At 37.4% G+C, this 12,331-nt stretch overlaps 1 protein-coding gene across 1 annotated transcript in view; it reads left to right on the forward strand.

The window, feature by feature from the left end:
* Positions 1–12,331, forward strand: part of MAP9 (microtubule associated protein 9) — a 36,678-nt gene that overhangs the window by 5,642 nt on the left and 18,705 nt on the right. The window contains 2 exon segments of the mRNA XM_047717830.1: positions 3,949–4,178; positions 12,019–12,112. Coding sequence (XP_047573786.1) covers positions 3,949–4,178; positions 12,019–12,112 — 324 coding nt within the window.

A 12,331-nucleotide genomic window follows, 5' to 3' on the forward strand; every position in this document is an offset into this window, starting at 1 on the left:
ATCATAAGTGAATGATTTCATTCATGAAAGAAAGAGTGTGGTTCACAAGCTAAGCTTTATCCTTTTCTGAATTTTTAGACTTTTTTCTTTTTCTTATGAAGTTTGGAACTTAGTGTTTTTAATGTGAGACATTGCCAAGTAGCAATTAAGGCTTTATAAAAATATTGGAACCTGAAAGTTTACTTTGTTCTTGCTGTCTTTTGTTAAAAGTGTAGTAACTAGACTCTTCACTTGATTGAGCAACTGTCACATGGGGAGTGATTGCAGAAAGTAATTTTTACAGGATGTGTTGCTTTTATTTTAACATTAAAATGACTAAAGTCATGAACTGGGAGCCAGGGTGCCCTTGCTTTAATCCCACAAACTAGAGTTTATGACCGTGGGCATATGACCTCTTTGTTCCTCATTTTATTTGTCTGTAAGATGGGCATAATAGTTGAACCTGAACTAAAGGTTTGAGACAATTAAATGAGTTTATATATTTGAAGTGTTTAGAACAATCTGGCATAAAGCACTTTTCTAAATGCTTTTATTAGCATTTGTTCATAAGCAGATCATTTTATTTTTCCATACATATTTATTATAAATACAGTCTGTTTCAGAATGTTACAGGCACTGTGATGATAACTAAGAATACGACATTAAAAAACATTGTACCAAAAACAAAACAAAACAAAAAAAACAAAAGACGTAGTACCGATCCTCCAAGATTGTCTTAGTCCATTTGGGCCACTATATGAAAGTACCATAGACTGGATGGGTTTTAAAAAATGGAAACCTATCTCTCACAGTTCTAGAAATTACAAGTCTGAGATCACGGTGCCAGCACGGTCAGGTGAGAGCCCTCTTCCAGATCTCAGACTTCACATTGTGTCTTTACAATGGTGGAAGGGGTGAGAGAGCTCTCTGGAGGCTCTTTGATAATCCCCTTCATGAAGGTTCCGCCCTTGTGACGGGGTCACCTCCCTACTGCCTTAATACTATCACCTTTGTGTTTAGGATTTCAACCTAAGAATTTGAGGGGTACACAAGCATTCAGACTGTAGCAAAGACTTTACAATTTAATGGGAAGGTATATGAAAGGTATAGTAAGAACACAGGAAAGGAGGCACCTAAGTTTACCTAAGGGCATCAGGTAAAGCTTCCTGGAGGAAATGGCAATAATAGTTGTAACTGAAATAATAGTACCCATAGTCAGGAGTCTTGGTTGCAAATGACTTGACTCAAACTAAAGTGGAAAGAGAAATTTATCACCTTATTGAGCATGGATGTCAAAAGACCTCTCTTTAGGTCTGATTAAGTTTGTAAACAGTAGTTTTATGTGATCTGCATTCTCTACTTCTACTTCTTCTTCCCTCCCTGATTTCCAGACCTCCTCACTATCTCCTCCCACCCCTGTCACTGGCCCAGTTACTCCATCTGCTGGTCCTATATTTTTGTCATTGGGTCTCTTTGTCTCAGACTTCCCTTTACCTGGCTGGAAGGAATGCCACTAGTAGTCCCCAAATCATATCCTTTGGGCCTTGTGACCGTAAAGGCATATCCTCCAACTCTAAATAGAAAAATACTGACCCGACCATCTGCTGTGGACAGGGGAAATGATGTTTCTGTGATAAGCTGGGAGGGTGATACATACTGTGGGCACACCCCTCTCCCTGAGGTACAGAGGAGATGTTTGTTAACCCACTAGAATTACAAGGATGGAGAAGAGGAGAGACTACCCCAAAGAAAACAGGAGTGACAAACAAACCAAAAAAAACAAAAACAAAAACAAAAAAAGAAAAGTTTACCACAGTTATTAATGTTCACTGAGAGCATTTACCATGAGTCCGGCACTGTGCTATGCACTTTATTTTCTCACTTAGGTCCCACAGGTACCTTAGGAATTCTTAACTAATTTTACTAATGGGGAAACTGAGCTCGTGGAGATGATATGGTCATGTAAGGTTATAATGCTAGTAAATGTCGGAGCCAAGATTCATGTATGAAATACCTGAACTAGATACACTCCTCCAGACAGAAGGTAGAACGGTAGTTGCCAGGGGCTCTGGGGCGAGGAAAAGAGGACTTGCTGTTCAACAGGTGTAAAGTTTCACTACGAAGGTGAATATATTCCAAAGATCTGTACAACACTGATTCTCTAGTTAACAGTACTATATTGTGTGCTTAAAATTTGTTAAAAAGATAGGTCTGTAACCACAGGCCTGGTTACAGACCTACCCTCTTAACAATTTTGTAAATTGTTCTTACTACAATTTACAAAAAAAACCTGACTCAACACCTTCTTTTAGGCATTATATAATATTCTGCTTACACTTAGGCTCGAAAGACAGGCAAGCATTTGTCAGGAGAAGCAGCGGGAAGCAGACATTCTAGGCAGAGGGATGAGCTGGGTAAAGGTATGGTAGCAGGAGGGATTGTGGCACAGCAGTGAGCCCAGCATTTCTGGAACATAGATTACAAAATGGATGTGCGGGTAGATGAGGCAGTGCCAGCAGGAGAAGACCATAAGACCTTAAGCTTTTATTCCATAGGATTTGACGCTGGGGAGCCATTGTGGCATTTTATGGAGAGGAGTAATGTGATCTGATTTTCATTTTTCAAATACCTCCGAGGCAGTAATCTAGGAAAGAGCGGGTGAGGAGCTGAGGGTGAGGATGCAGAAAGTGGGCTAAATGAGAGACGTAGCGGGAAGAATCAGTGGGGTATCTTGACCCATTAGATATAAGGGGAACAGAGGGAGGAATCCGGGATGGCTTGAACGTTTGGCCAGAGTTTAGAACACAGCTAAAATTGGCAATTGAAACATTTATAGTAGTGCCACTTGGTATGATGATGGAGTCTTCTAGCAGTGTTCATAAGGCCATGTGTAGATAAAGAGGATGAAGGTTTTGATTATTTCAGTTTTGAAATTTTGTCAGAGGGAAACACTGGTAAAACAATGAAAAAATGAATATGCTTAACAGGTAAAATTTGGGCAAAAAGTTTATGTAAAAACTTTCTTATATATATATTTTTTAAAGATTTTATTTATTTATTTGGCAGACAGAGATCACAAGTAGGCAGAGAGGCAGGCAGAGAGAGAGGGGAAGGGAAGCAGGCTCTCTGTTGAGCAGAGAGCCCGATGCGGGGCTCGATCCCAGGACCCTGGGATCATGACCTGAGCTGAAGGCAGAGGCTTTAACCCACTGAGCCACCCAGGCGCCCCTAAAACTTTCTTATATTTTGAGGGCTGGACGAATACCAGCCCTAGATTGTTGTTTTAAACTTGGAAGTAATGGAAATAGTCACTGAGAAATTTTTAATAACTGCAGAGAAGTTTTATGGACTCAAAAAGCAGCAGCTCATAAATGTAGTTCTTCATTCCTCCCTCTGGGGAGAGCGAACACTTCTGCCCCCAGTACCGACATCACCTTCATACTTGTAACAGAACTTACCTTTCTCTTAGAATTTCTTTTGTTTAGAACCACGTCCCCTCCCAACCTGTAAAACCCCTGGACAGGGCCATGGTCATTGTCTTGACTATCAAGTCTGGGAATGTGAGTAATCTGTATGCGGCCTAGCCACAGATACTGGCTGAAGGTTCATAGATGAGCCCCCTCCTGTTAGAGAGGCAGAAACTGGGGCATAGTTGGTGTTTTGTTTTTTATTTTTTGCATGCTAGGAGAGTTCATAAAATTGAAGTGTTAACTTTTCACAAAACATAAGTATGCTAGTTCCTTCCGGGATGGCAGCTACTTTTAAAAAAGAAAATTTGATCGTGAGCTATTGCTTATTTGTGCTTCTGGGAGCTCTGTGTAGAGAACGTTTGTGGGCTTCTTCTGGCTCTCCAGGACAGAGAGCCATGGTGCACAGGCACAGGAAGGAAGTGGGGCAGCGAAGTGGTGGTAGGTGAAGTCATGGGCACTGTTCGGTATGCTCACCTTAAAACGGTTTATTTTTCAACAGAAAACAGCAGCAGTCTTGAAGCAGACAAGCACTTTAAGCCTTTACCTCGTCCACGGAGCATGTTGAAAAAACACAGCCACAGGGAGGAGAAAGATGGGCTAGGCAAAGATGAGACCACTGCCCTCCATGAAGAATTGGAGGCACATTCTGCACCCTCCCCCTTTCCAAAACTAAGTGACAGACAACTAGAAGCTGTGAAAAAATTGTTCTCCGAAAACCTCGATCCTGAGGTTAGCACTACTGTTGATTTGCTGGATTGTGCTCTTGAACTGAGGTCTTTGCAGCTGATTATGAAAACGAGAATATTTGTGTGCATGCATGTGATGTGTGTGTGTGTTTGTGTGTGTCGCACATGTTTTCTTCAGCAGTTGATAGGGAAATCTAAAGTTTGTTTTTTTTTTAAATATACAGTATTCCACTGAGTCTAAAACTTCACCAACTCTAAGATATAACAAAGATGTAGCATTATTTTATGTACTGCTAAGAAAGGAGAAAACTACAGACACCAGTAATTATAAAATGAATCATCCAATTGCAGAGAAAGTGAAATGTGAAAAAAACGTTGCCCTTTTGAATCTATGCAATACTATCTTTCATCATAAGAATGTATAGGTTTATTCACATACTTTTTTTTTTTGAAGATTTTATTTATTTATTTGTCAGAGAGAGAGAGAAAGAGCACAAACAAGCAGAGTGGCAGGCAGAGGCAGAGAGAGAAGCAGGCTCCCTGCTGAGCAAGAAGCCCGATGTGGGACTCGATTCCAGGACCCTGGGATCATGACCTGAGCCGAAGGCAGCCGCTTAACCGACTGAACCACCCAAGTGTCCCATATTCACATTTCTTTGAATTATATTATTTATGGCTAAGGATAATATAGCCAATGTCATTTTATTTATTTGGTTTTATTCACTCAACAAAGGTATATTGAATGATCATGGCACTGTCCTATATTTTGGGGATCTGCCAGAATGGGAGTAAATGTGACCCTTTGGGATTTCATCAGAGAGTTTACTATGTATTGTTATTAGGAGAGAACGCTGGGCCTCCTCTCTTTACATTGCACTGTGGTTAGTGAACTTCCACCTAACATTTCAGAAGGAGTAAGTATGGGAAGAACAACTTCCCATACTTTGCTTGAGCAAACTGGGGTAAAGGAATGGAATGGTACTGACTAAGCTTCTTTCTTTTTCTTCTCACTCCTCTGCAGTAGTGATGCGTGTAAAGATCTGGTCCCTGGAAGGTGGTACAGAGGGAAACTGGGGGCAACTCCTGTGTGTTATGACTAAATAAATAAACCTTTCCAGTTCGGATAGGAAGTATGAGCACAGTAGACAACAGGTTCAAATCTGGTTTCGTAGTTTAGCTTTGCCAGTAAAGCTGACAATTTGATATAAATCTTTCTGACCTCAATGTGCTCTTTCCTAATTTGTTCTGAAAATTCAAGAAAAGAAAAAGAGGTCTTCTCAAACCCAGTCATTTTATATTTAATAAAATGATCTGGTCAAGTGGATTTCATGTTAGTTTACTGTAGCTGCTATAACAAGCTGCCACAAACTCAATGACTTTAAACGACAGAAGCCTCCGGTCTGGAGGCTAGAGTCCAATGGACAGCGCCATGTTCTCTCTGAAGCTTCTAGAGAAGAATCCTTCCTTGCTTCTTCTGCCTGCTGTTGGTTACCAGCAGTCTTTGGTGCTCCTTGGCTTGTAGCGGCATCACATCCTTCCTTTGCTCCATCATCATGTGGCCTTCTCTTCCCTGTGTCTCAGCGTCTCCCTCTCTTTTCTCTACAAAAGACACCAGTCATTGGATTTAGGGCCCACCTATTCCAGTATGTTTTCATTTTAACTACTGCCATTTGCAAACACTTTATTCTCAAATAAGATCACATTCTGAGGTTCTGGATAGACATGAATTTCGAGGGAACTCTTGAAAGTGGTACTGGTGCCTCACTTTAAATGATCTTTGCTAACATTTCCATATCCCTTGATTTAAGGGGAAAAAAAGGTATTCCTAAAGTTTTTTTTTTGTTTTGTTTTTGTTTTTTTTAAATATTGACTTTTTTTTTTTTTAAAGCTTTTATTTATTTGTCAGAGAGAGTACACACAAGCAGGCAGAGAGGCAGGCAGAGAGAGAGGAGGAAGCAGGCTCCCTGCCAAGCAAGGAGCCCGATGCGGGACTCGATCTGAGGACCCCAGGATCATGACCTGAGCTGAAGGCAGCGGCTTAACCAACTGAGCCACCCAGGCATCCCGGTATTCCTAAAGTTTTTAAAGTAACATCATATTATGACAAAATTTAACCAAATAAGATACCAGCTTATAATCCCACCATCTCATAGTAACTATGTTTATCAGTTTTATTCCCCTTTAGCCTGTTTTTCTAAACTTTTTATCACATTTGTCATCTTAACATAATGTTTGTATCATGCTTTTTCTTTATCTCAATATTAGATCATGAAGTGTTTCTATGCTGCTGGGTGATCTAGAGACCATATTCTCCTTACTGATTACAACATAGCCCATAATATAAAACTTTTATGTTATTGTGGGGTATATTGGATGCTTCTATTTTCTTTCTTTTTTAAAGATTTTTTATTTATTTATTTGACAGACAGAGGTCTCAAGTAGGCAGAGAGGCAGGCAGAGAGAGAGGAGGAAGCAGGCTCCCTGCTGAGCAGAGAGCCCGATGTGGGACTTGATCCCAGGAAGGACCTTGAGATCATGATCTGAGCCGAAGGCAGAGGCTTAACCCACTGAGCCACCCAGGTGCCTGTGGATACTTCTGTTTTCAATAATCTAAATGTTACATATTTTTCATTATAAAAATCTTCCTGACTGTGCTCTGAATCTTCTTTAAACCCACCTTCTCAAGGATTTCCCATTTATTTTTTTCGCTCAACTCTTCTCTCACCATATCTATGACCTTTGGCCCTTTATTGGAAGAGTCAAAAACTGGAAGGGTCTGTTTCCATCCACATTCAACTATGATCAAGACTTTTTAACTTTGTGTACACTCCCTCTTGATATCATGCCTCTCCTCCTACTATCTTATCTTCCTTCAAATATCTTGAAATTTTGGATCTTGAAATGGTGACATTTGCTTTCTTACCATCCTCATCTCCCACCTTTCCTTTGTGTGTGTTTGTGTGAGAGAGAGATAGAGAAGAGAGCGAGGGGAGTGGAGATGATATATGTACAAATGTCAAACTAAGCATTCCTGGGATAAAATCTGGTTGATCATGGTAGAATATTTTATTGTGGGATTTGATTTGTTAGTGTTTTGTTAAGACTTCTACATCCATATTTACAGGGCTATTTACCTATAATTATTTCCTTACAATGCTATTATCAGGCTTGGGTATCATATGAGTGGGGGAATATCTCTTCCTCTTTTTTTCTAAAAGTTTGTTTGGTATGAAACCAAAAGTTTGGTATCAATTTTTTTTTTCCTTAATTGAGAGAATTCACTAGTGAAATCAATGTGAAATTTTCTTTGTGAAGAGATACTTGACAGTAAATTTTATTTTTGGATACATTATTTTGGTATTCAGATTCCCTGTTTCATCAGTTTGGTAATTTATGTCTTATTAAGAAATTTGTCCATTTCATCTAAGATTTTGAATTTATAAATGGGAGGTTGTGATATTTTTTATCTTTTTGATGACAGTGGGATTATCATAACATTCCATCTTTTATTTCTAATAAAAAGTTTATGTTTTCTGTCTTCCTTGTTAAATCTTGATAGGCATTATCCAGTTTTACTAAACTTCCCTAACTTTTCTAACCAACTTTGACTTTGTTAATTTTCACTATTGTTTGTTTCTAATTTCACTGATTTTCACTTATTATTATTACTTTCTTTGGGTTTAATTTACTTACACCCTTAAGTTAGAAAATGGTTTCATTGATTTTAAGCCTTTTATCCTTTCTATTAAAACCATTGACAACTATAAATTTCCCTCTCTGCACTGCTTTAGGAGCACCCCATTTTTTTTTAATTTTTTATTTCTTTTCAGCATTACAGTATTCATTGTTTTTGCACCACACCCAATGCTCCATGCAATCTGTGCCCTCTCTAATACCCACCACCTGGTTTCCCCAACCTCCCACCCCCCACCCCTTCAAAACCCTCAGATTGTTTTTCAGAGTCCATAGTCTCTCATGGTTCACCTCCCCTTCCAATTTCCCCCAACTCCCTTCTCCTCTCTAACTCCCCTTGTCCTCCATGCTATTTGTTATGCTCCACAAATAAGTGAAACCATATGATAATTGACTCTCTCTGCTTGACTTATTTCACTCAGCATAATCTCTTCCAGTCCCGTCCATGTTGCTACAAATGTTGGGTATTCATCCTTTCTGATGGAGGCATAATACTCCATAGTGTATATGGACCATATCTTTTTTATCCATTCGTCCATTGAAGGGCATCTTGGTTCTTTCCACAGTTTGGCAACCGTGGCCATTGCTGCTATAAACATTGGGGTACAGATGACCCTTCTTTTCACTACATCTGTATCTTTGGGGTAAATACCCAGTAGAGGAGCACCCCATTTTTTTGATGCCTTTCATTTTCACTGTCATTTCTTTAAATATATTTTCTTTAAATGTATTTTCTAATTTCCTTTTTGACTGGTTATTTTGTGGTGATTAGTTTTATTTTCAAATATTTGGATCTTCTCTAGATGTAATTTTGTATTGATTTGTAATTTGATTTTGTTATGAGCAGAGAATATATTTTACATGATTTCACATTTTAAAAAATTCTTTAGTTTTTTTTTTATGGCTCAGCCTAAGTGTATCTTATGAAAGTTCAATTTGCATTTATAGAGAATGTAACTTTTGCAGACGTTGGGTGTAATGTTCTATAACTTCAGTTTGCTCAAGGTGGCTGGTAATGTCTCTGAAATCTTCTCCATCCTCACTGTTTTTGTGTCTAGTTGTTGAGCAGAGAGCCCGATGTGGGACTCGATCCCAGGACCCTGAGATCATGACCTGAGCCGAAGGCAGCGGCTTAACCCACTGAGCCACCCAGGCGCCCTTGTGTCTAGTTGTTTTACCAAATATTAACTAAGGGGTGTTGAAATCTCCAGTTATGTTTGTGAATGTGTCTCCACTTCCCTTTAGTTCTGTCAGTGTTTTATGACTCTGTTATTAGACACATACACATTTATTACCATTATGTCTCAACCCTATTTACATTATGAAATGTTTCTACCCCTGGTAATACTCCTTATCTTGCAGTTTGCTTAGTCTGATATCTCAGCTTTCTTATTACTGGTATTTGCATGGTGTACATTTTCCTATCATTCTCTTCAAACTATTTGTGACTTTCTTTTTTATTTAATTTTTTATAATAACATTTTTATAATAATTATTTGGTATTACTTTTTTTTTTAATCAAGTCTGACAGTCTACTTTTTAATTCTATTCCATTTGTGAGTATATAGTCCATTTACTTTTAATTTGGGACTGATTTGTTGCTGTGGGTTTTCTGTTTATTTCATTTTATTTAGTTGATTTATTGTTCCTCTATAATGTTTTCCCTGCCCCCCCCTTTTTTTTTTTGAGAGTTAACCACATGGGTTTTAGTTTCCAATTTTGATTCCTCTGTTGCCTTTTTAGCTGTACTTATTTGTGTTATGTTTTTAGTAGTTGCTCTGTGGATTATAAGATGCAGCTATGAATTATCAGTCTACTTAGATACTACACTATTTCATATTTAATATAGAAATCTTGTGATAGTGTAGTTGCATATATTCCCTCATCCATCCTGCTATTGTTGTCATATTACACGACATTTATTTATGATATAATCCTCACAATTCAGTGTTACAGTTTCTCTTTAAACAAAATTTTTTGTCTTCCACTTTTAAAAAATTAAAAGAATAAATATTTATAGTTTTCTTAAATTATATATAGCATTTCTGAGGATCTTTATTTTTATTCCTTCCTGTAAGTCCAAATTACCTTCTAGTATTATTTCCCTTCAATTTTAAGAACTTATTTTTGTTTCGCTAGTGATGGGTTCTTCAGTCTTACTTACCTAAAAAATATTTATTTCATTTTCATTTTTTAAGGATGGTTAGCTGAATATATGCTTCGGGGCCAACAGTTCCCTTCTCATCCTCGCAACTCTTTATAGGTTTCCATTGTTCCTGGCCTGTATTATTTCTGGTGAGAAATCAGTGATAATTCATTTTGTTGCCTTCCTAAATATGTCTTGTTTTGTTTTGTTTTGTTTTCTGACTGCTTTTCAAGATTTTTTTTTAATTTTGTATTACAGCATTTGACTACAGAGTAACTAGATGTGTGTGTTTTTAAAAAGTATTTGCTTGGGTTTCTTTGAGTTCTCAGGATCTATAAGCTGGTACTTTCTAAGAAAATGGGAAGTTTTAAAATATTTTTTCCTGCCCTAGTTTTCTTTTCTCTTCTTTTAGTACTGAAATCTTTGGTATGTCTCATCTAATCTCTAAAATTCTGTTTATGTTTCTTCAGTCTTTATTCCCTTTGTTTTTCAGATTGAATAATTTGTATTGCTCTGTCATCAAGTTCACGGCCATGTTCTGCCATCTTGATCTGCTGTTATCTATCCAGCAAATTTCTTATTTCATTATTGTAGTGTCCAACTGTATAACGTCCATTGATATTTTTATATTTCTAGTATCTTTAAGATCCCATTTGTGTCAGCCTCCGTGCGTGCATTTCCTCTAAGTGCTTGAACATACTTATAATGCCTACTTTAAAGGTTAATTGTAATATATGGGTCATCTCTAGGTTGGTTTCCAAGGACTGTTCTTGTGGTTTTTGTTTTTATTTTCATGAGTTTGTGCCACCATTTTCCATTTCTTTACCTATTTGGTGACTTTTTGATTGAATACAGGACATTGTGAATGATTATGTTATAGAGATTCTAGATTTGTTATGTTCCTCTGAACAACGTTTTAGTATACAGATATTGTGGCTGAACTCAAATTCCCAACTCTGTCTCCCTTGCTCCAGATACCAATGGAAATCTCTGCTTAGTTCTTTCAATTTGTAACTGCTGTGATTTTATAGGATCTTCTCTGATGTCTTTTCTATGCCATGCATAGATGAGCAACGAATTTTGAGTGAATTTTATATGAAGATTTTGGGGTTCATGCCTACTGCAGCTCTTCCTCAAACTTACTGGCTGATCTTCTAGTCCTAGACTCTATCCTCTGCTCCCTTAAGCTAGCCCAGTAAGGCTGTAACCTTGTACCACTTGAGCTGCACAGATGGGTGAACTCACTCAGACATAAAGCTACTAACTTGCCAGTCTCCTCTGCAAAACTTTGTCTCTCGAGGTAGATTCCTATGTTTCATCCCTTTTGTCATCTTCCTAGTTGGTTTCTATTTACTGCTTTTAACAAATAATTGTCTGTACCATAAAATATTGTGGAAATAAAAAATAGAATTTATTATTTATACAACAAAGTCAAACTTCTTACAGTGTGATACCATCAACTTTTGGCTAGATTACTATTCTCTAAAGAGATGTGTAGTTCAGACACACAATTATTTCATTTCAGATATAATTTTCAGAATTTTGAGGAAAACTCAAGTGTATGAAATCTATACTATTTCTATCTAAATATTTGGTAGTGGTTGTTTACTTGGTTTTATAAATTGCTTTCATTTGCCAAATAGTAATATTTGACACCAAGGGTTTTTGCCTACTGTCTCCTTTATGCTTTCTTAGAGATAAGAATTAGAGAAAAAGATATCACATCTTCATCTCAAATATTTATGAGATTTTATTTGAGAGCAAGAGTTTTGAAAATCACTGAAAAAAAATATCGAGATGCTGGCTCAAGAACTAGAATAGCTCTTTAGTGACCCCTTTTAATGATCAAGCCATCAAATCTTACAAGTAAAGCATGTTAGCCTCCATAGGCTTAATGCTTTTGGTGTTTCAACAGCAAACTCCTAATTATGATGATTTCAGACTTACAAAATAGTCTTAATAATGCTGTTGCCCTACCACAAATCTTAAGAACTAAACCTACATAGTAAATTCTTTCTTTCTTTCTTTCTTTTTTTTTAAACAGGATCCATGTTTAACAAGTTTATCATCATCATCCCTTAAAGAAAGTCTTGGAGATTCCTTTTCACCAGGATCTGGAGGAAAAGCATCCATAAAAGGTGGTTGTATCAAATTATTACATCTTAGTTTATGTGTGAACTCTATACTGCTTAGAATCCTATTTGTAAAAGAAAGAATACATAGTTATAGGAATGACAGGTTTGTATTTGCCTCAAATTGTGCTATTTACTAACCATGTGATTTTAGATGCAGAACTAGACACAGTTCCAAGAGTAAAGTAACTAATCTCTCTGGCCCTGTATACTGATCTTATATTG

The sequence above is a fragment of the Lutra lutra genome, chromosome 2, assembly GCF_902655055.1.
Source record: "Lutra lutra chromosome 2, mLutLut1.2, whole genome shotgun sequence".
Lineage (NCBI taxonomy): Eukaryota > Metazoa > Chordata > Mammalia > Carnivora > Mustelidae > Lutra > Lutra lutra.